The 23,368-nt window shown below is 55.6% G+C and overlaps 10 protein-coding genes across 10 annotated transcripts; 7 read left to right on the top strand and 3 right to left on the bottom strand.

The window, feature by feature from the left end:
• The first annotated feature begins 231 nt into the window (after positions 1-231).
• Positions 232-1,612, top strand: N656DRAFT_385438 (uncharacterized protein). The gene is made up of 6 exons (XM_064809473.1): positions 232-520; positions 586-656; positions 752-908; positions 1,030-1,093; positions 1,170-1,217; positions 1,279-1,612. The coding sequence occupies exons 1-6, from the start codon at positions 431-433 to the stop codon at positions 1,350-1,352; spliced, it is 504 nt and encodes a 167-aa protein (XP_064673132.1). The 5' UTR covers positions 232-430; the 3' UTR covers positions 1,353-1,612.
• A 1,775-nt stretch (positions 1,613-3,387) lies between these two features.
• Positions 3,388-4,516, top strand: N656DRAFT_795284 (Cupredoxin; the record flags this gene model as incomplete). Its single annotated transcript, XM_064817396.1, has 2 exons — positions 3,388-4,003; positions 4,074-4,516. 2 exons carry the CDS (start codon positions 3,388-3,390, stop codon positions 4,514-4,516), a joined length of 1,059 nt encoding a protein of 352 aa, XP_064673131.1.
• A 556-nt stretch (positions 4,517-5,072) lies between these two features.
• N656DRAFT_385537 (uncharacterized protein) lies at positions 5,073-5,756 on the top strand. Its single transcript, XM_064809474.1, has one exon. It carries the CDS (start codon positions 5,162-5,164, stop codon positions 5,603-5,605), a length of 444 nt encoding a protein of 147 aa, XP_064673130.1. The 5' UTR covers positions 5,073-5,161; the 3' UTR covers positions 5,606-5,756.
• A 628-nt stretch (positions 5,757-6,384) lies between these two features.
• N656DRAFT_697708 (uncharacterized protein) lies at positions 6,385-6,635 on the bottom strand (the record flags this gene model as incomplete). The annotated part of the gene is made up of 2 exons (XM_064810704.1): positions 6,385-6,471; positions 6,573-6,635. Coding segments are annotated over 2 exons (150 nt in total), but the record flags the coding sequence as incomplete, so codon positions are not given.
• A 2,164-nt stretch (positions 6,636-8,799) lies between these two features.
• N656DRAFT_765893 (uncharacterized protein) lies at positions 8,800-9,651 on the top strand (the record flags this gene model as incomplete). Its single annotated transcript, XM_064813441.1, has 1 exon — positions 8,800-9,651. The coding sequence occupies one exon, from the start codon at positions 8,800-8,802 to the stop codon at positions 9,649-9,651; it is 852 nt and encodes a 283-aa protein (XP_064673128.1).
• Positions 9,652-11,021: 1,370 nt separating this feature from the next.
• Positions 11,022-13,624, top strand: N656DRAFT_795281 (uncharacterized protein; the record flags this gene model as incomplete). Its single annotated transcript, XM_064817395.1, has 6 exons — positions 11,022-11,183; positions 11,296-11,772; positions 11,827-12,743; positions 12,804-12,999; positions 13,098-13,508; positions 13,577-13,624. The coding sequence occupies 6 exons, from the start codon at positions 11,022-11,024 to the stop codon at positions 13,622-13,624; spliced, it is 2,211 nt and encodes a 736-aa protein (XP_064673127.1).
• Positions 13,625-14,351: 727 nt separating this feature from the next.
• Positions 14,352-15,385, bottom strand: N656DRAFT_702830 (Aldo/keto reductase; the record flags this gene model as incomplete). The annotated part of the gene is made up of 2 exons (XM_064811057.1): positions 14,352-15,074; positions 15,143-15,385. 2 exons carry the CDS (start codon positions 15,383-15,385, stop codon positions 14,352-14,354), a joined length of 966 nt encoding a protein of 321 aa, XP_064673126.1.
• A 352-nt stretch (positions 15,386-15,737) lies between these two features.
• Positions 15,738-17,746, top strand: N656DRAFT_775454 (NAD(P)-binding protein). Its single transcript, XM_064814446.1, has 3 exons — positions 15,738-16,256; positions 16,316-16,753; positions 16,827-17,746. The coding sequence occupies exons 1-3, from the start codon at positions 16,193-16,195 to the stop codon at positions 17,504-17,506; spliced, it is 1,182 nt and encodes a 393-aa protein (XP_064673125.1). The 5' UTR covers positions 15,738-16,192; the 3' UTR covers positions 17,507-17,746.
• A 1,221-nt stretch (positions 17,747-18,967) lies between these two features.
• On the top strand, positions 18,968-20,444 carry N656DRAFT_775453 (S-adenosyl-L-methionine-dependent methyltransferase). The gene has a single exon (XM_064814445.1). It carries the CDS (start codon positions 19,375-19,377, stop codon positions 20,419-20,421), a length of 1,047 nt encoding a protein of 348 aa, XP_064673124.1. The 5' UTR covers positions 18,968-19,374; the 3' UTR covers positions 20,422-20,444.
• Positions 20,445-22,138: 1,694 nt separating this feature from the next.
• N656DRAFT_691130 (uncharacterized protein) lies at positions 22,139-23,074 on the bottom strand (the record flags this gene model as incomplete). The annotated part of the gene is made up of 2 exons (XM_064810652.1): positions 22,139-22,688; positions 22,833-23,074. Coding segments are annotated over 2 exons (792 nt in total), but the record flags the coding sequence as incomplete, so codon positions are not given.
• Positions 23,075-23,368: the final 294 nt, after the last annotated feature.

Raw genomic sequence — 23,368 nt, 5'->3', positions numbered from 1 at the left:
TAACCTTCCCAATGACCGGTTAACTGATGCATCCGCTCGTCTTCTGATAGTTTGTAGTTTGCATGAAACCAAAGGTTCGCGAAAATGTCAAGGTAAAGGGGGTAAACTGTTTGCGGCGTTTGGATGTTGCAGACTTGGTGGCTCAGGTCAAGTAGCAATAGCTATGCTGTCAGGAAAGGGGAGAGGCTCCATGTGGGATTGCATTTCGGGAGGTCACGAAGAGCTTGTATATCATGCCATCCTTTGAGGATGGGTTGGAACCAGAGGCCCTGTGAACAATTGAGGAGATAGGACCTATCGTCTACTTCGAACCTTAAAACGTCTTTGGAAAGAGGGGTGCTTCTCTCAGGTAAAAATTCACACTTTGCTCAATTCAACACACTTGACATCGTAGCGCAACACCGCATCCCACTTACGAAACACCCTTAAAATGGAACCAGATACAGCGGCGACCCATGACGAGATCTGGGAAGATTCGGCGCTCGTGGAATCCTGGAACCAAGCACTAGAGGAGTACAAGGTGAGCGAAAGCGAGGTCGAGGTTTCGAAACCCCGCGGCTCTGACAAGCTGACATGGAGCTGCAGAAATACCACAGCATCCACGCCAGAGGAGGCACAGTCGACGACATAGTACCAAACGGCCAAGATGACGAAAAGTAAGCCTACCTTCGATTCCAAACACTCGGGAAACACGACCAGGAGCAAGTGTGCCTGGGTCATTGTTCCCTTCTAATTAATGTTCCGCCGCCAGGACACTACAGAACGCCAAGCCTGGAACGGGAGACACTGGTGAACAACCTATGGCGCCGGAGGAGGACGAGGCAGAGGACAGCGTCCCAATGGACGAGAGCGACGAGAAATCATACCCGACAATTTCGGATGCGCAAAATTCCGTAGATGCGAAGAAGGTACGGTGATCAAACAGCTGAGCTGCAGGAACGAGAATCGTGGGAGATCCCCGGAAGCTTGGCATGAAACGGCATCCTTCCCTTACCACTCTGTTTCTTTTCAACTGATGGCCACAAACAGGACGATGGACCGGTAGCAGCAGGCGGGCCTCCTGCATTAGGCCCGCAGACCCTTCTGGGGACCAGTGAGTTTCTGCTGTATCCTACCTTATTCAGGTATTCGGGGCAAGACGACGACGAACCTAACCAAGACTCATATAGTCCAGGATGAAGAGCTCAAAAAGCTCTTGATGTCGTGGTACTACGCAGGTACATACATTGGATTGCTCTTTCCTCTAGGTTTAGCTTAGCTGCTGACCGTTCCTTGCAGGCTATTACACGGGTCTCTATGAAGGCAAACAGCAAGGGCTCCAGCAAGCAGAACAACTCCGCAAGAGTTCTTGACGACTCTAGATTGCCTTGTTTATTACAATCAGTTCACCAGGCCGATCAGCCCATTGATTTCTTTTCATGATCGTGGTGTTAGTGAGAGCCTAACAAAAAGTCGTCTGAAACGGGAGGCAAAATCCACGCACTAAGGCCGGGAATTTTCTGCGCCAAGCCTCTTCTTTGCTTGGCGCCCCGCTCCCCACTAGCCTCCCCCACAACTCTGCAGGGAAGTAACTTCGTACCTGCAGCCGGATCACCTTGCAAACGCCCATCTGTGACACTTTGTGTTCCAGAACCCTCACTTTCATCACGGGTCTCCCAGTTCCACGTCTGAGCATCGCCGTGGCATGTGTCAAGCGCGCAGTCCCTTTGCCTCCTTTTACCTTGCCTGGTTGCTTGCTTACAGACATCGGACTGCGGTTTCCGACTCTTCCAGCCCCCGGATAGGTGGCTGCACCGAGATCTCAAGCTGCACCTCGACGTCTTCGCCGGATCGCACAAATGAGTCCATGCTAGGTAGTTACACTGTTACGCTTCAAGGCTGCTTACTCGTTTCAAGCGGGCACACAGCTCTATCCTGGATCCGTCGGCTGACTTTCGTGTGCTCGCCGTTGAGCTGAGATAGCTGAGAGAAGTGTTGCTGCTCGCAAACGTCAGGTCCTCTGCAATTCTCAGCCTTATCGACATGTCTCATGGTGGGTCTCCTCTGCAATGGGTTCAACACGGCATACTCCATCTCTCCACGCCAGTGTTCGCACCCTCGCCGCCTCGCCCTTGGAGCGCTATCCGTACTAGTGTATCCGTACAAAGTGAAGGACAGCGGCTCAGGACTGGGACTTGGAAGTCCTATAATCATTGCGTGGCTATTTAGTCCCTCGGCCGAATGGGGATCCGATGGCAGTGCTTCCTGAATTGCTCACCAAACGTCCAATGCTGACCTTGAAGGACATTTGTCCCGAAACAATCAAACGGCCGCGCGGGTGGGTTTTCAATGTGCCGGGCGGCTTCCGTTCGCTGCTACACGTGTATGGCCGCTGCGGTGGCTGAGATCCCAGCGGGCGTGTATTAACCTTAAGCGCGCTGGGCTGGGCCTTGGCCCGAGGTCCGGGCCGCATAGCACTGGCTCTCAGCGTTACTATGGTTCAGACGATGAATGACGTTGCCGCCTTGCTGTACTAACATCATCAGCGCTGTCTGCTATGAACAGACTGGTGCTATAATTCGCTGCAGCTGTTTCTATAGCAGAACCATCATCAACTCGCTGAGCAAATCGTGTAGGCTCGCTGTTTGCAAGCAGGAAAAGTTCCTTTCCGAGCCGGGGCCGGGGTGAAGTACGTACACTTTGGAGTACAGCTCTTGCTTCGTCTAACCCCCCGCAATCCGTGCGCTGGGACCCTTGGCGGCGATGTCAAAACACAATTCTGAGACGATTTTGGTCACAACCCACTCCCTGCTCCCCCCCCTTGGGCTTGACGCAGGAAGTCGCCCTCACAAGGTTGGACAAGGATGGGCGGCAGCGTATCGCAGCGCATGCCGCTTTGTGCGGACGTACCCTGGAGGTTGGAACAGCCCAGGGAATTGGCGGGGGGCGACATTGGAAGTCGCTACCACGGTGATGCCTCTCCCGAGTGTTTCGACCTCTCCCACCACGCACCCCTAGTTGCCCGGGATCTTCGTTGAATTCTCAGCCTGGAGGCCTGCTTGGAGATCATCAATGCATCGATTTAAGCCCTGGCCTACCCCCCTCAAGATGGCCACTACCCTCTCAAGAAGTCTTGTTTCCCCTTCTCTTCTTCCTCATCTCTCTCTTCAATTCCACCGATACCTTGTCCGCGTGTGTCTTCACTCATTTGGTTGATCCATTCTTTTTCTCTTTGCTTTCTCCTTCATCTTTCGCTTCGAACACCGAGCAGGGACTCGCTTAGGCATCCAGAACATTCGATCCATTTTTGTCATATATTCCCTGTGGGAGGTTCCGGACAAGCAGACTCGAGCGAGAAGGAAAAGCAGAGATTCGGAAGGAGGCACAATGAAGTTCTCAGCAGCAGCAATGGCGTTGGGCTTGGCCCCTTTGGCGATGGGAAAGGCGGTTCATAACAACTACCCCGGCCGGCGGGACGGCCACCAGCAAGTACCCCACCAGAACGGGCTCAGCAGCGTCAACGGGGACCACGCTGCACTAGCCGCCGAGCTTCAGCGCCTGATCGGTCTGCATCCGGGCAGCGGCGTCTCAATTAACTTCCTCTGGGTCAACCTCGGCGGCGGTGCAGCAACCACCGTGTTGGGCACGACCGCGACAGTCACCGTCACCCAGACCGTGGCCACCGGCGGCGTTGCCACCGCACCACCCGCAGTCGTTACCGGCACCGCAACCGAAGTAGCGCCGCCGGCCGCCACAACCGTCGTTGCTGGGGGTCAAACACACAACGTCACGGTGGGCGGACCGCAGGGCCTGTCATTCAGCCCGCAGCAGCTGACGGCTGCCGTCGGCGACACCGTTATCTTCACCTTCCTCAGCCAGAACCACACCGTCACCCAGTCCGCGTTTGAGACACCCTGCCAGGTTCTCGAGGGCGGCATGGACTCTGGCTTCCAGGCCAATCCCAACAACACGGTCAACCCGCCGCCGCAGGTCGCCATGCAAATCATGGTTGATACTCCACTCTGTAAGTAGCAACCGCTTCTCCCGCAAACAAACTTAGTTTCCAAACTCGAGCTAACGGTGATTTCCTCCAGGGTTCTACTGCCGTCAAAACAACCACTGCGGCAAGGGCATGGTCTTCTCCATCAATCCGACCGCCGAGAAGACGCACGCCATGTTCCAGTCCCTGGCCATCCAGCAGGCGGGCAACGGGGCCGGCGGTGCCATCACGGGCAACGGCCCCGCCGCCGACCCCAACGCGTCTTCGTCCGCTTTGGCTACGCCTACCCCGGTCGCGACCTCCGCCGCGGGCGCCACCGACGTGGCCACGGCCACCGACGCAGCAGGCGCCGTTAACACGGGCATCGCGACGGGTGTCGGCCAGGTCGGCGCTGACGGCAGCTGCGTCTGCGCGGTCCAGTGCAGCGTCGGCGGGTTCCCCAACGTCGCCGTCCAGGGGAGGGATAACTTTGGCGGGTGGGGCGGCGCCGTCCCCATGGCCATGGTCGGCGCCGCGGTGCCCCCGGCTAAGGCATAAGGAAATGTTATCATTCAAAACCCCCGATGAGCAAAATATCTCGTTACGGCCAATTCGATTTGGCTGTGTTACTTTTTGTCGCTCTAAGACGGTCATGAATATAGGGAGAGGTGTCTGGTGGTTGGGGGTTGGAAATACCATTACTGTGTAGACTTTATTTGTTCCTTTTCTCTCTGTTTCTATTTCTTCATCACGTCTGTCATCGCCCTTTCTTACTGGGTAGGGAAGGGAGAGGATGACAACGCGGGTCTGCTTGGGAAAGGCCTAGGTTCTTTCCTCCCTCCTGTGGGTTGTCCCTTGTCCTCCCTATCTCCAGCTTGGTCGGCTGTTGGCAGGACGGGGATATATGACTGGATCGTATTTTTCTGGATGCACCAAATCTTAATGAGACTTCAAAAACGGTGGAATGCCCATCCTTCTTTGCTTGGTCTTCTGAGACGTGACTCGTGTGTGAGACTGAGCACATTGACTACCTGCCCGATCAGTCGGTTGCAGCGGTTGCAGGGCAAAAATAGCAGCGACGTTCATCCGTGACATGTCGCCTGTACTGCTCCTTGTAGGACTTCCCGCTTATTTTCGTCATACGAAAGCTGACTTAGTTGGGAACCTATGATATTTCAACCCTGAAGCCGCATATACTGTCGTATGATACACATTACACCAACATCGGTATCGTATCCCCTTGACACGGCTACGAAGGCTTCTTGTCCCAGGAGAGAGGGGAATAATCTCGCATCCACATCTTACTTTCCCGACGCCTTCCGGCTGGAATATTGGAGGTGCAATGAAGATTATAGGCATAATCGCGTCCCTCCTCGATCAAGGCCCAATGGGATCTTCCGCACAACTACTGGCAGCCTAGCCCGACGAGATGACAGGTATGCAAGAATAGAAACGGCCGCAACTCTCCTCTGGCCCCTATTCTACGGCAACTGTCTACACCGTCTCGCTCAAATCCAGTCTAACCCGTTAGGCAGATTCGGGGGGGGGGGGGGGGGGGGGGGGGGGGGGGGGGGGGGGGGGACCATACTTTACGCTTTTGGCCCTGACGTAACGGCAGAAACGGCGGACGGTCTAGGTGTAAGCTGATGTTTGGTTGACCTCGGGGAGGATGCTGAGGATCGAGAAGGGTTGGCATAAGTACGAAAATCGGAAATGCTCCTGTCAGTCTAGGTCAGTAGTTCCAAAGATCCTCCGCCGTGCCAACCGCAGCACATCTCAGGGCTCGCCTACTGTAAGAGAATCGCTTTAGCAAGCGGGCAAGTGGGTATGAAGAGAAGCTCGGGGCGGATAGAGACGGCCAAAGAGAGACATGATATGGACCGTCCACTGCTGAAAACGCAAACGTAGAACGCAACGACGCAAACAAGCGCGAAGAAGAGACCGAGAAATGGAATCCAAGCACTTTACTCCTCTGCCCAAAGAGTGTGCGCGTCTATTGACAGAAAGGGAGGGGAGAAAAACTTGCCCACCCAGCACACAAGATACGCCTTTTCTCCGTCTACGCCTCCAGTTTAAAGCCAACACGAAGCGCCCATTCTCCTACGCCTGTTCCCCTATACTTGATGATGGTATAATGATGCGCCGGACCGCACCCTCCATGTCGTGTGTCGGCTGTAAAGCAAGTGATGCCTCTGTCGTGATCTCTTCTGCCCTCTGAAGGGTGGGTTCGTTTCCGGTCATTTCGTTGTTTTCCGTAAACCTGAGGGCACGCAGTATGCTGAAATTATTTCTTTTTAGCAGCGGCTGCTTCGGCGGCCTTCCTTGCGTCGGCTAGAGAGCGGGAAAGAGATGACGGAGAGGTTAGTGTGTTCGGTTTCATCGGTGCTGCAGACCAGGGGTCGTGAGATGTTTAGAAAGGGATCAGTACCGGCTGCCTGCTTCTCGCGCATCTTTTGCGCCGCGATCTCTTTTGCTTTGGCCAACTCGCTGCCGCTCATGCCATGGGCCTTTTTCTGAAGACGTGTAAATAGTTTTGGTTAGTTGTCTGACCGGGACGCTGAGCGTGTGCAGCGCGGCATCGTAGCTGGAGAGCGAAAGAAGCTGAGAAGCATACCATGGCGGCCTGCTTTTTCAGGTTTGCTTCGCGAGCCTTGTCGCGCTGGTTCCCGCGGGCCATCTTGGTGTATGTCGAAGTAGCCCCCGCTTGAGCACGTGTGCGCTAGATTTGGCACTCGAAAGCTTGGGCTATTTCGACGTCGGGTTTGTGGTGGTTCGTGTCGTTGGCTAGAAAGCGGAGAGGGGAATGTTGGAGTTTCGACTGTCAGCAATAAGATTTGGAGGGTTTTCCGAGCCTCAGCTTCCGTCGGCGGCCGGCGAGGCTGTGCAAGTGGCTCCGGCCGGGTTCTGGGCGCTTCTACAAGTGGGGCTTGGGGGATGCACTGGCCAAGGGGAAACTCGCGTCGGTCCAATCATTCCAAAGCATGGATGATAAGGTCACGTTACCTGGCTTTGCGTACTTGACTACTTGCGGGTTAGGGTTCACACACATAGCAAACTGAGCCTTATACTCTTTGTAAGTGGTATTACCGTCATTAAGAAACAATTGGATCTAGAGCTAGATTCTATCTACAGGATTTCCCTTACATAAAACGCCAGGTATAGTATAGACTTTCTGATCTGATCTGATCTGTTCTGCGGATATGGAGCCCTTTTATCTACGTTGGATGAAACTCTGTGCGTAATTACCGGGAATTCAATTTCTGACCCACTCTTTACACTAACTTCAAATCCCAAATTCAAAAAACACAGCTCTCATCTCCTGCAATCCATCTCAACAGCACTTAAAACGTGGGCGCAAAGGCACAAAGGGTGATGATTGATGAGACATGTGATTTATATCTGTAGTTATTTGGCACCTGCTTGTTCTTGGGTTGGAGTGATAATACATCGTATGTGGAAGACTCCGCGCATGCTCAAGGCTAAAGCTCTGAGACGGTCTTGGCTCGCTCGGGGCCAATCAATCTGTTGAGACGAGACAGACTTAAACACTGGCATCCATTCCCTGCATTTCAATCACGGTATCCGCTCTCCCACATCCTCCCTCATCCCTGGACCGTCCGGAGAGCGCTGGGCATGTTGAATTACTGGATGAGAGCCATCTACAGAAGGCCTGCTGATGCGCGGGCCGCCGTGAACACCCACTCGCATTGCGTGGGGTCAATGGGCCAGGCTAACATTCACGCATCTCTCATCCATTCAAACACAGAGTGTCAGTCAAGTTAGGTCCTCAATGACTCGCTCGCCTGCATTACCGATTGGGCCTGCTATCTGCCCTCCATGAAACGATCGGGAGATCTCGACCGCGGTTCACCGCGGCTGTTACAGCGCCTATGGCTCGATTGGGCAGAAGCGTCGAAAGCGGCAGTCTGCTCAATGCGAAACGCGGAGCAAGGGAGGCTCGCGAGCCCAATTCTGGCTCCTCCTCCATTCATCCCATGCTCGTTATTGGCGCCCAATTGCACTGACAGTACCTGCTGCTCCGGTTGTTATAAGGCCAATTGCCACCGCAATCCATCAACCCGGTTATTCTGGCTATTGCCTTTATTCAGGTCGCCATTGTGTGTCTCCCAACAATGGGATTGCTTCCTTATTGATCCATTGTCTCCTCTCTTTCTCTGTCAACATATTTCCCTATTACAGTACGGCCAGGGTCGTCACACTTTCTTTCCATAAACCATTTTCAATTTTGCTCCTTCTCGACGACTCTATCCTCATCTAGACCCCGGGCATCACGAGCAGGTTGTCAACCAAGAACCCAACACTCAATCAACGAGCAAACTGCAGGCAGTCTACTAGTTGGGACCACACATTCTTTGTAAGTGTATATCAGCCACGGGCCCTCGTCCACTTGAAAATCGAATACTCCAAACCTGAACGGGAGTTTTCCTGGCACACCTACTCCCATGGCGACTGCTTCGATACCTATAGAAAGATTTCGAGGTCCCCCCTTTCCTTCTCGAAGGATGGCATCCCCAGGCTCGCCCGCTCCTTCGGAAGTGTCTGCACTCACACATGGGAGTCGTCCTGTTGCAGGGCGTGCTTCCATAGTCTCCGCCGCTTCGGAGTATCCCAGTCCTTCCATGACGGGTGGTGCTCCGCGGCAGCCCGTTTGGCCTGCGGAGAGGGCGATTCGCTATGCAGATCACCGTATCGAGGCTGGTCCTCGCAGCAGATCAGCCCGCTCCGCAAGGCCACAGCTCTCTCGAGCTCCACACATCACTTTGACTGCGCCTAGCGTCGAGACCAGGACTAACAGGCAGACAGTCAGACCTTCCACAAACATGTTCAATCTCAGCGGGAACCCCAAGGTCATGGGCTCTGGACTCCTAGTTCTCAATGCCCTCCGAGCTTTGACCTTGGCCACCCTGGGCATTGTGATGGCGTCGAGCTGGATCATGATCGCCTTCTCCGCTATCAACGGGCACTTTCAGTTTTTCGATTCCGCCACTCACTTCTTCGTCTTCGTCGTTTCGGTCATCCTCGCCCTTTCGGAACTAAATATCAAGTTCCTGAGAAGCTGGTTCATAATGAACTGGCCGGGGTTGAGCCCAGGCCATTCGCTCATATGGCTTGGTGTCGTCCTGATCGTTATTGGCTGCCAAATCATGGGGGACCTCGTCAAGCCCGCCTACACGATCGAAACGATCGGATTGACCTTCTGGCGACTCATCCTCGCAGCGGGTATTCTCGCGATTACGTTCGGCTTCTTCAACATCTTCGCCTCCCTCATTTACCGCAGCCCCCAGAACGGCATCTACGCCCGGGATATCCGCAGCAAGGGCAGTCTGGCAGAGCCGGCCTTCAACAGCAAGACCTTCTATGATGGATACGCGGGAACAGACTACTCGTCCTCGCATCGCGACAATTTCTCCCAACGGGGTTACCCAAAGGAAGAAGAGGTGGAAGAGTCTTCGGCTGTGCGGCGTCTCACGAGAGTCTTCAACCCCAAGAACTTCCGCAAGTCTCGTATCCAGATCAGCAAGCCCATTCCTCAGGAAGTGGACTTGGACTGCGAGCGCGGCATGGACCGGGCGAGCCCGATCCTCCCGGAGGTCCAGCGACCACCAACAGCGCTGCACCCGGCGCTGACGGGCGGCAGTCGTTACAGCGAGGCCCACATGGACAGGTTCTGATGACGCGGTTGGGACGGAACAACATACACGCACTCTTTTTTTGCTTTTCTTGACAGATCAAATCAGTAATAGCAGCCACATTTTAGCATTAACAGGATTGACAGATGGTGAGGCGAGAAGAGGGAGGGAAAGGTGTTCACAGGCGTTTGGTTGGTCTTTCATGAATACCCACTGGCTGCTATTTTGCGTTGAGGCATGGGTGGATAGCATCACGGCTTTGCATAGTACTCTACAGAACACTATGTGCGCGAGTACTCATTTAATACTGGAATCAATTAACTTGATCAATATGGATCCGCACTTTTCGGTGTCCTGTGTCCTCTGGTGTACCTATTATGTTTCGCTGTTGGACGCTGACAATCTATATTAAACAGATGCTCACTGTGAGTCGATCCGGGAAGGACATTGAAGGTATTGTACCTGAATCCTAGCCGTAATATATACAATTATGAGATCAAAAGCATCATCATAATGATGAGCGTACAATACCTCATAGAAGTACCTTCATATCCGCACCTGTAAGTCTTATCCCGAGGGATAAAAGGAAGCCACGCTGTGACGCTACCGCACCTTGAGCGCGCGACTTCGTTCCCGGAAATGGTTATTAGGGTGGCTTGTGCGTCTGACCTGCTTAGCTAACAAATCTTCGTATCTGTGCGTCTTTGTGCTTCGCCCACTCAACCGAACAAAAACTGGCAAGACCCAGGCACTTGCCGACCTCATTCCATCACCAACACACTTTGCCCAGAACCGTAATCCGCGACACGACGCAATTTCAGACCCGGCTTCCGCAAATCCTGCACCAGCGCAAACATCGACAACTTTAGGTGATTCTGTCTGCTCCGTACGCCGAGCGACAGTGTTTGTAGCCGAGATCAGCACAGTCCTTCTGCTCGTCGACCTTACTTATCATTCTGGTCCCTTTCCGGTAGCGAAACTGCGGGCCCACGACACGTCGCCTGGTTCGTGACTCCTACGCACAAAACTGCCTCAACCGTTTGCCCCCTTTTAAGGCCGTCGGTATCCAAGGCAATTGTCTCCGATGGTGTTCGCATTGTGATCCTGGGGATTAGAGTCTAGGGCGGCCTAGCAGGCCGGTGGAGGTTTTCAATCCTGCGGATTGAGGTGCCGGACTGGTGGTTTTTGAGAGTGACAATAGCGCATTCCCCCTATTGTCCTCGATTCTGAATAGGAATCGCTGTTCAAGCCTTTCCTACTCCTGCCTCCCTATCTATTGGTGTTTCTAGACGAGATCAAGTCCGCGCATTCTCTTCCTGGGCAGGGCAGCAGCCTTGACGATCTCTTCGATTGACCTGGGCTTCTGATTTCTGAGTTCCTGCGGCCCATTACGAACACCACACGGTCTCATCATGGCGGATAATGCGGCAGATGTAGCCGAAGACTATCGGCAGGCCCTAGAGGACTTGACCGTAAACTCGCGGATCGAAATCGCTACATTGACTAACATCGCCCGGGAGAATGCGAACCATGGCCTGGAAATTGCCGAGGTACTGCAAAATCACATCAAGAAGGTACGGCCCCGACTGTAACACGCGAGTGGACAATCTGTAGTTTGGATGGCCTGCTCTGTTTTTGCTCGCTCCTTCAAGCCCGAGACTGTGCAGAGATGCTGACTACGAGTAGGTGCCACCCTCACGAACGTTACCAGCGCTCTATGTGCTTGATTCAGTGGTCAAAAACGTCCCGACACCTTATGCGCTGTACTTCGGGCCCAAGCTCTACTCGATATTCATGGGCGCCTACACCAAGGTGGACAACGCGACCAGACGGAAGATGGACGAGATGCTCAAGACATGGAAGGAACCAGTACCTGGGTCTATCTCGACCAAGCCAGTCTTCCCCATCGAACAAGTACGGCCGATCGAGAATGCGCTGATGGCTGCACGGAATGCCGCATTTGCTGCTCACCAATCCAGCTTTCAGGGGCAACAGCAACTTCTCCGGGGCCGTGCGCCTGTTCCCAGCCGGGATACGCCCACACCGCCGACCGCCAGACCATATCAACCTCCATTACAGGGACAACCTCCTTTCCCGGGACCCAATGGGCAATATCCGGATGCGGTTCCGCAACAGCAGCCGTATGCGATACGACCCGCCAACGTAGGTACATTCCACGGCTACCACGTCCGTTGCGGATGCTAACGACGAACCTAGGGCCCAGGTGTGATTCCACATCGTGCAACACCACAGCCGGTAGGATCGCTTCCTCCGTACCAGGCGCCCGCGGCGCGGGATGTCTATGGCACTCCGCAACCAGGAATAAGCGTAGACAAGTTGAAAGATAATATCCAGCAACTTATCGTTGCGGTGAAGGCGGAATTTGCGCAAGATCCACTTGATACTAGTAAACAGACAAGACTGAAGGCGTTGCTGGACTTGCAAACCATAATCCAGAGCCAAGAAATGCCTCAGGATCAGTTGATGATCGTTAGAGATCAGATTGCAGAAATTGCCGTAAACATGCGCTCACAGCCGCAACCGCGTCCGGCAGTCACTGCTGCCCCTGGTGTTGCGGCTGCTACCGCACCTCACCCTGCACATGCTGGTATCCCCTACACTACTACTCCAACACCCCCGGTTGTTTCTCAGCAGCCGACCCCTGTTCCGCCGGCGGCCTTTGCAGCCGTCGCGGCGGCTTTGGGCCGTCCTCCGTCAGCTGCGGCGGCGCCTCCTCCGGCCGCGGGCGGAGGCGGAGTGTCGATTGACTCGCTCTTCGGGAAGGGCGCTCTGGCTACCCTGATCGCCGGAGCTGCTCGGAAGTCTGCCACACCGCAACAGATTCCCACACCAACTCCCCCTCCTGCTGTTCCCCAGCCGGCACCAGCAGTAGTGCCTCTACGATCACCACCTCCGCAGAGGCTTGTTGAGCCCGCCCAACCAGCGGGTGTTCCGTCAACGAATCCGTCGGCTCTACTGGCTATGTTGAGGCAGTCTGGTTTGATCGGGCCTTCGGCGACTGAGCCTTCAGCTTCTGCTGTCCCTGGGCTTTCTCCCGCAGCTAGGTTCCCGCCAGCCGGGACGGCACATCTGCCAGATACCAGTCTGCAACTCAAACCTTCCTCGTTAAAGATGTGAGTTCTCCGGATATCCTACATCCGAGTCCTGAGCCAGTGAACTAAACTTTCTCACAGCTTCCGCCCGCAGCTGATTGCTCAGCTGCATGAGGATCTTGGGCCGCCTTGTACGCAATGCGGTAGGCGCTTTAAGACGGACGATGAAGGCCGGCGCAAGAAGACGGCACACATGGACTGGCACTTTAGGGTGCACCAACGCATCACAGAGGCTGAGAAGCGCGGCCAGCATAGGAGCTGGTATGTCGATGAACTGGTAAGTCACTGCAGCCCCCTTGTCCCTCTCCCTCACCCCAATTCTTCCATCCCTTCTTTCTCCACTCCACTAACACCGGAACCTCTCCCATCAAAAAGGACTGGATCCGCTCTCGTGAGGCAATCGACACGGATTACGTCGCTCCGCAAGACCTTTCTTTTTCCTCACCCGATTTCCCGCTAGACGGCATCTCCGGCACAGCGGGTTCCAGTGCCGCCGCAGCAGCAGCCGGTGGCAGGGGCACTTCCTCCTCCCCATCCGGCAAGTCCCAGCAGAGTCAGCAGCCGTACCTCGCCGTGCCAGAGGACTCGTCGCGCGTGAACAACACGTGCCCGATCTGCCAGGAAAAGTTTGAGATGAAGTGGCTGGACGAGGCGCAGGAGTGGGTGTGGACCGACGCGGTCAAGGTCGGCGACAGGGTGTACCACGGCTCGTGCCACCGCGAGGCTGCTGGGAGTATGCAGCACAGGCCCACGCCGGAGAGGGTGCTTGGTAAGAGGAAGGCGGAGGTGAGTTTTTTATCTGCTTTCTTTTTCCCCTTGACTCGAAAAGATTCGCTGACTTGCTTGGTTTGAAGGATGATGCGGGAGGGCAGAGGGGGAAATTGAAGGTAGAAGGGTATTAGCTATGGTTGTCGCAGGGTGTGAAGGGGTGGAGGGGGAGGGGTTTGATATAGAGAAGTGAGAGGGCGGTTATGCATTTGCTCATGGCGCAGGCGGCGGCATGTTGTCGACAGGGCGGCTGTCGATTGCCTGAGAAGTTCTTATTGATTGCATTTTGCTTAGCTAGCTGGTCGTTTCTGGGCAGGAGCTTTGCTTGCTTGCTTTTTGCACTGGCGACAGAGGAGATAGGGTTCCGTTGACGTCGCGTCCGGCATCGATCGCCGTGACGATTGAGCGGGAGAAACGGACACATACCAAAGACGCAAAGTCGACTGGGTGTGACAGTTCGTGAAATAAGATCACAATGCCTTTCTGACCTGTGTGCACTGTCTTGAGGAGTGTATTAACTTTGGTCGTGGTTGTTGTTCATGCCATGGTCATTCTACTCAACCGCTCTCATTTCTGGACTGCCATATCATTGCTACCTTGGTCATACCGTCCTCCTTTATAGAGCTACGAAGAGTTAGAGCTGTATTGCGAGACTAGAAATGGCTATGAGAGACTGATGTCGAGACGCATGTCGCTCAGCCCGCAGGGGAAGTTTTTCCAATACGCTGTTGTATCTTTAGCGAGGAAGCGTCTTCCGGAGAAAAAAACGAATTATATCGCTCTGCAGAGGCGAGACACCATCCTGCCCAGAACACCCTCATCGCTTGCCCAAGCCAACCTTATGGCCCGGTTCGAGCCTCTTCACCGCCAAACCATCTCCTTAAATCCCTCCACACACCTAATCCACGGCTCTCTCCCCTCCTCCGTGGCCGCCCAAGCCGCAACCTTGGCCCTCGCTTCCAAATCATCTCTCATATGCGTACTATTCGACGTCCCGTTGAGCACCACCAGCCCGGCCCCGTCCATGAGCAGCACGTACCATGCAGCGGCGGGGGACACGCCGGCGTGCTGCGCCAACTCGCGCACAAACCACTTGGCGTCCGGGCCGCGCCAGACGTCCGGGTTGGCCGTCAGCGTCCAAAAGGCCTGGTAATAGGCCTCGGCCCTGTCAAACTCCCTCCTGGCGCGGCACCACGCACGCACTTGGGTGTCCCAACGCCGCTCGACAGCGTGGAACCGGTTCTGCACGATGGACGGCGCCGGGTCCAGCGCGGTTATGCTCCCAAGCGGGGCGTTGGAGATGCCCAGGCGCAGGATCTTGCCTGCCAGGTCAGGGGAGGAGGAGGAGGGCAGGTATTGCTGCAGACACCGCCAGGCGAGCTGGGTTTGGGCTTGGGTTGGGAAGGGCGAGTGCAGGATCAGAGCGTCGAGGTAAGGTGGTTCGGAAGGGGTGGAGAGGTTGTTCAGGGAGGAGGTTATGGACTGGTGGATTTGCGAGGGGATCAGATCTTCAAGGTTGCCTTCTTCTCCCTCTACATGTTGCATGGGGAAAGTGTCGTCTAGAGGGGTGTACTTGGTTTGGATCTAAAGGGTGGGCCGGGGCCCAAGGAAGAAAAGGTATTAGTAGTGGTAAGTGGGAGGGATGAGGATACATCGAAGGAGGGAGGACTTGCGAAGAGGTCCCCGCGCGTGACGATGCCCTCCCGGATGGCGCGGCGTATGCCTTCGCCGACGAGGGCCTCGTCATAGTGGCGCTTCATGGCGGCCGTGTCGATGCCGCGAAAGCCGGCCTTGATGGCTTCGTAGACGAGGTCGGCGGTGCGGTCCTTCTTCCAGGCGGTGCCGTACATCATGGCCGGCATGACCGCCGTGGGCCGGGGCGGGGTATCCGGCATGCTGGATTGGATTGAAGAAGAGGTGCGCAACTGGGGAACGGAGCTGCTGAAGATGAGGGGATGCAAGGGAAATATCCGTTGGCGATGCGTATTAGGCAGGATGAGCTTTGCAACAACTGGTCGTCCCTTCCAAAGCTGTTGATCCATTGATAGGGCAGGCAGTTGGAACGGAGGGGAGCTGTGAGGGGAAGGTTGCACCTGACGGAAGCGGAAACAGCAATTGATGGTATACCTCCTCCCTGGCCACTACAGCAACCCAGGTAGGTAACTAGGTACCTAGGTAAGCTACCTCTTTATTACCTTGCCTATAGACAATAATTGATTTCTAACCCTCCCATTCCCAAACGCAGATGCAGCAGTTACAGAAAGGTTGATCAGAAATCGTGAACCATGACGTCGTCAGGTCCTTGCACGCTTACACCAATCGGTTCAAGGGGAGCTCTTCCCGGACCTCTTCTTCGGGTCGCTCCTGGCGACGACAGGCCGGTGGCCTGATTGGCTCCCAGCTCTAGATAGTGGGGACAGCTCAACTCTTTTAGCCTGGATACGCTATGATTCAGGGGTTGTGGACGCTATCACCAGCGCTGTTTCGGGAATTTACCCGCAACGCCGGCGCTGCCCCGCCATCAATGCCCCTCACATGGTGGGGAGAATGGGGAGAAGAAGAGAAGAAAGGGGGGATGCTTTCGAATCTTTAAGAACTGGCATCGGCGCCGTAAGAGACACGGCAGCTTACTCCAGGTTCCTTCCTTCCCAGAGACACTCAGCTACAGAGTCGAGATCACCAGGTCACCAAGCATCACCACAATGGCGTCTTCAACTCCTTTCTCGGTGAGATGGGGTATCATGGCAACGGGATGGATCGCTGAAGGTAAGCAATTGGTGCTAGGTTACCCTTTTTTCGGCGTCAACCTTCTCACCGGAATGCAGTGTTCACCAAGGACCTTCTCGCCAACCCGGCCGCTCGCAATGTGCATGACGTGCGCCATGAGGTTGTCGCGGCGGCTTCGTCCAGCTCCAAGGATCGGGCAGCCGACTTCCTCAAACTCGTCAAGGCCCCGAGCTCGGCGAAAGCGTACGGCTCGTACCATGAACTGGTGGCCGACCCCGATATCGACATCATCTACGTCGCCACGCCCCACAGCCACCATTTCCAGAATGCCATGCTCGCGCTCGAGGCCGGCAAGAATGTGCTCTGCGAGAAGGCCCTGACCGTAACCGCTGAGCAGGCCACCAAGCTCATCCAGACCGCTCGCGACAAGAATGTCTTCTTCATGGAGGCCGTGTGGACGCGCTTCTTCCCCCTCAGCATCCAGGTTAGGGAGTTGATTGCGTCGGGCGCCATTGGCACCGTCTACAGGACCATTGGTGAGTGATCCAGCCTATTTTTCGGTCTACTGTAAACTGTGTATAGTGCCGGACGATGCTAACTTTTTCAAAGCCGATCTTTCGATTAACAGGGACAAGCCAGATGGCACGGTCGATTTTGCCGACTCGCACCGCATGGTCAACCCGGAGCTGGCGGGCGGCGCCCTTTTAGACCTTGGTATCTATGCCCTGACGTGGGTTTTCCAGTCACTGTACCATGTACAGCCCGAGGAGGAGAAGGAGGCGCCGAATGTAGTCGCGGCCGTGAACCAATACCACACGGGTGCCGACGAGACGACCAGCATCATTGTGCAGTTCCCCAAGCACAAGAGCCATGGCATTGCCCTTACATCGCTCCGCATTGCTACAGATGTGGATGGGTTGAACAGCGGCGGCGCTGCAATCCGGATTCAAGGGTCGCAGGGTGAGATCCAGGTCATGGGACCCGCGTACTGCCCGCTGCAATACAGAGTAATCAAGAAGGACGGCGGTGGCAAGATCGAGGTGGTCGACTGCCCGATTCCCAAGGACCCACAGAGCGGCTGGGGTCAAGGTATGTTCTGGGAGGCCGACGAGTGTGCGCGCTGCTTGCGCGACGGGAGAAAGGAGAGCAAGACGATGCCTTGGAGGGAGAGCATTGTGATAATGGAGGTCATGGAGCAGGCGTTGCGGCAGGGAGGCGTCGCCTACCCCGAGCTCATTACGACTGGTGTCTACGACGCACAGAGCCCCCTAAACACGGGTAAGCGATGATGGGGCTATGTTGGGCCTTCATAAGAAGGGCGACCTCATCCAGAACTACAATTGAGGTTAATTCACAGACAATTCACCTCTACCTGTCTGATCCGGTTCATAGCCTCAATGGGCACGCAAGGCTGAGATGCCCAAACATGCTTGGCAAGGTTGGAGACCAAGGTTAAGCCTTGGGCTCGAAAGATATGACTGGGCTGCGAAACCACCAACCAGATCTCTGTGCAGCCATCCATTTCTCAGTCTACCCCCCTGCCGTTTCCACGCATGGAGGCTCATTGTGACCGTTGAGGGTGCGGCGGCTGGTGTACCTGTATTGTACCCGACGTACACAAGTTACATGGTAGGTCACCCAGGTAGCTTTCCGTGGTTCGCGGCCGCTGTCGGGCACCCAGGCACACGGGCACACCCGAAGGATGGTTCCATGACTGACAACTGCCAAGACATGTCATGATCGAAGCCCACAATCGCCAGCGCAGGAATTCGTTTCCCGGTGTGCGCGGACTGACCCCAAGTTACGCTTAACGTACCCGTACTGTAATTGCAGTTGTAGCTCCGTACATGCACGCCCGTCTTACATCAAATATTATCTGAGTACCCGCCTCAGCCCAGGTATTGGATCACACGGAAATGCCGAAGAATACCGGGCGAGGTCCCAGATTTCCTTGTCCACGGTTGGAAAACTGCCCCCTTCCGGCTGCAAGAGGGTCAATTAGTGGATGTCGGTACGGAGGTACTCTGTACGGAGTAATAAATACAGTACAGTACGGGGTATCACGTATTTGCACAGTACAGTCCTGGAAAGGCAGTGCCACCCCACTGGCGCACGTCAAATCGCAACTGCACTTCTTCCATCACCACATCATCATCGGTGGCATCGGAGTCCGCCATAAGTATTCAACTGAACCCAACCACAGGCTGCCAGCACAAACCGCTATCGGCTCGAGTCTGGCCCCCACACAGCAGTTACTTGGCTTTCTTATGCTTGTCTCTACTTTGCATGAGCAGCTCACAACGATCGACTGAGCTCTTGACCTTTGAGGTTCTGTCCAAGCCCCGAGGCCCAAAACTAGGTGTGTTCATCAAATAATTTACATAGCAGTGTAATACCGTCCGTCTTCTTCTTCATTCTACCCTATCGCACAATCTTCCCTATTTCATCCCCCACGGTTCGCGCCGCTCAGCCTTGTATGGGCCCAAGCACGCCAAGCTCGTCTCGATTCGAGATGTCCACGGGTGCTCTGCATGCGTGCGTGACCCCTCCGGTTGGGAGTACCTTGCCCGGGGGCCTGGTGTCGCTTTCCCAAAGTGGCTGAAGCAGTCAGTCACTCACTTCGGTCGGTCGCAAAGTGCGTCAGCTTTGGGCGAAAGCCCTGTCTCTGCATCGAGCGCCTGCATGTAGAATACCGACGACGTGCTGCAAGGCGCGCCAACACCCCCCCCCCCGGTTCTCTGCCCGCCACTCGAAGCGCCACATTACAACCCCTCTCTCGCTCCGCTCCCTTCCTACATACACACTCGCTGATCCGGGAGCAGCGGTCAAGGAGAGCCGCCGGGAGCGAAGCGCGACACGAGGTTGGAAGGGAAAAGAGAAAGCACCTTCTCAGTCTCAGTCGCCAGGGCGTGCGTGCTTGTGTGACGTCTGCAGCCTGACCTAACGAACAACAGGAGCAACCAATCCCGCATTTCCCTGACTCCTCTCCTCACCTCTGGGGAGCTCTGTGAATATTCGGCCGGCGCGTTCTCCGCCGCGCCCGATTGGGCCCCAGTTGTTGAGATATCGTGTTGATCGTTCGTTGCCCGACGCAGCAGCAGCAGTAGCCGCAGCCATATTGGCATCATAACCTTGGTGGTGGCGTTTGAATCTCTCCATGGCCGCGTCGTCTACCATTCCGTCCGCTCTGCCGTCCTCGTCCGCGGCTGATGACGTTGCAAAACTAACCGCCACCGCTGCCGCAACCGAGGAGGCCGAGGCTCGCGCGGAAGCCTACGAGCGCACTCACGTCCACGGTGTTTACGAAGCCATAGCCCCGCACTTCTCAGCTACCCGCTACAAACCTTGGCCTGCCGTGGCATCGTTCCTGCGTGCCCAGCCCCCGGGCGCTGTGGGGTTTGATGTGGGCTGCGGGAATGGAAAGTATCTGGGTCTGAACCCAACCGTGTTTATGGTGGGTTCTGACCGGAGCCCGTCGCTCATCGCGCTTGCCAGGAGCCGTACCAAGCAGCTTCAGAGGCACCAAGGTAGCAAGGCAAGGGACCAGGCCGACGGGGCCGCATGGGAAGGAACAGGAGGGGAAGGCGGTGGTGGCGCCGGGCCTTCTGAAGTCATTGTGGCTGACGGTCTCTCCCTGCCCTTCCGCGAGTGTGCTGCCGATTTTGTCATTTGCGTAGCTGTCATTCACCACATGTCCACGCGGGCAAGGCGACAAGAGGCAATTCGGCAACTGCTGCAATGTGTCAAGGCCGGAGAGGCTGGCCAACCCGGGGGCCAAGTCTTGGTGTATGTGTGGGCTCTCGAGCAGAGCAGCAGCCGACGCGGATGGGACGAGGGCGGAGAGCAGGACCTTCTGGTTCCGTGGGTACTGAAATCCCAGCAATCCCAGCAGGCAAAAGCGCCCAAGGAAACTCGGGACCAAGATACCGCCGGTGCTGCTGCCAGTAACAAGAGCGGTGAGGAACCCCCAGCTTCAGGAGGCGCTGCTGCTGCTGGTCTTGATGCGACGCAATCAGGAGCAGCCATTGGCCAAGCCGACCCCGTCTTCCAGCGCTACTACCACCTCTACCGCAAAGGTGAGCTGGAGGAAGATGTACTGGCCGCCGGGGGCATAGTCGTCAGTAGCGGCTACGAGAGAGACAACTGGTGGGTTGTGGCTACCAATGAACCCCTCGGTCACGGCCAACCTGAAGCCGAGATTTGAATAATATACTTCCTTCCCTACCAGGGCCCAGAACCGTTCTCTACTGGCGGGAAAAGGACCGTTGGCCGGATGTACGACCAACTCTTGTTAGCGCAACCTCCTGCTTGGCTTGTCACTCATGCCGTGTTGCTTTTTTCTACTGCACGGATCTCATTCGGCAGGTTCTCTTCCTCTTTCCTTCTCTATCAGGATATCTCCGATTCCTAATCCCAGTTGAGTCATGATCCCTTCATGGCATATCCCACTCCGCCCCATATTTTCCTCTTGCGCGGTTGTGCCCCGTCCAGACAAGGAATAAGTAACAAGCCTCTCGGGCCGTGCTTTTCACTGAGCCTAATCGTCCCGGATCAACGCCAAACAAACTCTAAACTGGCGCCCCTGCCGCCGCCGCCGCCGTCGACTCCCTGCACGTTCTAGTTCCGGCACTCCCCGTTGTGAAGGGGAGAAAATAGAAGTGACACAACACACTTTTCTAGACTCAACAGAGTGACCGCCGCATCCCTTTTCCCCTCCATAGCCGCCGTGTGACATGAAGATCGTGACGGTGAAGTAATGGAAATAGGTGATGTTAGAAACAACAATGTTTGTAGAGACAGAATAATCCTAACCCACCCTTTTTCCCCGGGTCATCCCATTGCCACGTTAAATTATCCTCTATCTGATTGCCTGCCGCTGCGCCGTAGCTCATGAGCCATGCTTCGTAGTTTGCTCAAGGTGACTCCTTTTTTCTCATTTTCTCATTTTCGCAACCCCTTTCTCTTTTGTCGCCTAAGACAGCAAATTCTCACACGCCCCAGGTAGGTCACCAACCGAGCGACGGACCTCCTGTGTAGTAGCTATGTAGTAGCATAGGCAGAAAAGGGGTACCATAAGATACGACTTGTAAAAACAATGAATTTCAAAGAAGAGAGAAAGAAGGGGGAAGTAAAAGTACAATGTAATTAATCCGATTCCTTCCCAACTGAGATGATCCTATGGATTATTCTGTCGTAGTTGTGGCTCAGTGAGTCGGATAGAGGGAAGGAAAAGAAGAAGTCTTTTAGGAGAATTCTTCCTCAAAGAAAAACAGATGGGAGAAGATTAAGGTACGGATGGAAAGAAAAAGGTAAATACATGGCCCGGTTCCAATCCCCATCCCCATTCCCGATCCCGACCCCGACCCAGATTCCGGTCGCTCAATGCAATATGACCCATATTTTCTTGATAGATAGACAGTATTGTAATAATGGACACGATAAGAGAAAGGGAAGAGAAAGGAAAATTGAGAAAAATGATACTCTGATAATTTTCCACAACTCCTCTCCGAGCTTGGCGAATATGGCCATGTGGCGTCCAGAACAGGGTGAAGAAGACCCTGATTTGTGGACTCGGATCGGAAGGGCTCGAACCTGGCAGCTCATGTCTCTTCCACTTTGATCAGCTAGACTTAAGGCGCGTTTCTCGGCGCCCGTCTAGTCGGTACCGGCGCGGGTCCTGGTCCTGGTCCCAGTCCGGACTGCAAGGTTGGAGGATATTCGGCCGGTGGTTCGCCCGGGCGCTGCGGATGGAGGTGCCGTCGGCGGGTGCTCTCGCGGATGCCCACTCCCCCTCCCACATCGGGACTTGCTGCCCGTCGTTTCGGACCTACTACCCCGGCGCCCGGCTCCATAGGCGGATAGGGGGACAAGGCGGGCAGTAGCGGGCCTGGGCTGGCAGTTGCGCTGTTGACCGGGCTTGTTGTGCTCGGGCCTCCCCCAATCGAGTATGCCGGCGTGCTGTAAGGGCTGATGCCCGTCGTTAGCTCGGCCACGCCGGGCAGCATGCCGCCGCGTGGCCCTCCACCCGGGCCTGGGCCAAGACCGCTTGTTTGGATTGGGGCGAGTCCAAAGCCTGGTGCGGGACCGTAGCCGTAGTCGGCCTGTTCGGGAGGCGGTCCGTAGGAGGGTCTTGGGGGGAGGCTTTCTCGCCGGGAGGATAACGGTCGCCCGCCAGGGGTCGGAGGTGGAATCAGAGGTGGCATCGCGGCTGGCCCGCGGCCGTACCGCGGCGATGGCATGCTGGGCAGGTCGCGGGGCAGGCTCCCCTGTGACTGTGAATGCCCGTGTCCCCTGGAAGGCGACAATCGGTGCGGCCCTTGGGGTTCGGTCGAACTCATGTTCAGCGAGAATGGCACCACCCCGGCCCTCCTCGCCATGTCGATCTCACCTAACTGCCAATGCATGGCCTCGGCGGCTCGCCAGGGTACTTGCATCTCTTCTGCTACTTTTGCCCACATTTCGGGTTTGAACCTTGGGTCATTGTTAGCCATGCTTCATTACCAAGCTGAAAGGGTTAGGCCCCTAGCAACAGACCGCTGTCCGTTGGCGTTCTTCTTGAGCGACTCGAAGTTGATGCAAGAAGACGTGTTGTCAGAAGGGGGTGGAGTTATTTACCTCTCATACAGCCGAGCGAGCTTGTTTTTGCGCTCCTCATCCCATTCGCTGCGTCTTTCGAGGTAGTTTTGGTAGTGAAGGCGACAGCTGATGGAACTTCGGCCGGGTAACCGCTTGGAAATGTCGTCCCACTTCATGCCGCTGCCCCGAAGCTCGATGATCAGGGCATCCTCCTCCGGCGACCACTTGCTTTGCTTCTTCGCCGGTGATTCTGCCGTGTGTGGCGGCATGCTGCGCTTTCCTCCGCCACTTCCAGGACGTGGTCCTGATCTTGAACCTGGCCTTTGCCCGGCGGCCGGCCCTGCCGAAATGCTGTGCCCCCTAGCTCCAGCTCCACCCGTAGCACCAGCACGCGGAGACAATGGGCCAGCTGCTACAGCAAAGGAGGCCAATGGTGGTCCACTTGAAGAGGTTGTTGTCGTCGCGGATGGAACCGAGGTGGACGCGCCCTGCTGGGTAGGGGACTGGGGGGACTCATCTGAGTCGGAGCGCTTGAGAAGTGAGGCGATATCCACGATGACGGTGTCTCGCCGATG

This window comes from Canariomyces notabilis (genome assembly GCF_033297395.1).
Source record: "Canariomyces notabilis strain CBS 508.74 unplaced genomic scaffold N656scaffold_3, whole genome shotgun sequence".
NCBI lineage: Eukaryota > Fungi > Ascomycota > Sordariomycetes > Sordariales > Chaetomiaceae > Canariomyces > Canariomyces notabilis.
The sequence above is the reverse complement of the archived record's forward strand: the minus strand, read 5'-3'. Positions and strand labels throughout refer to the sequence as shown.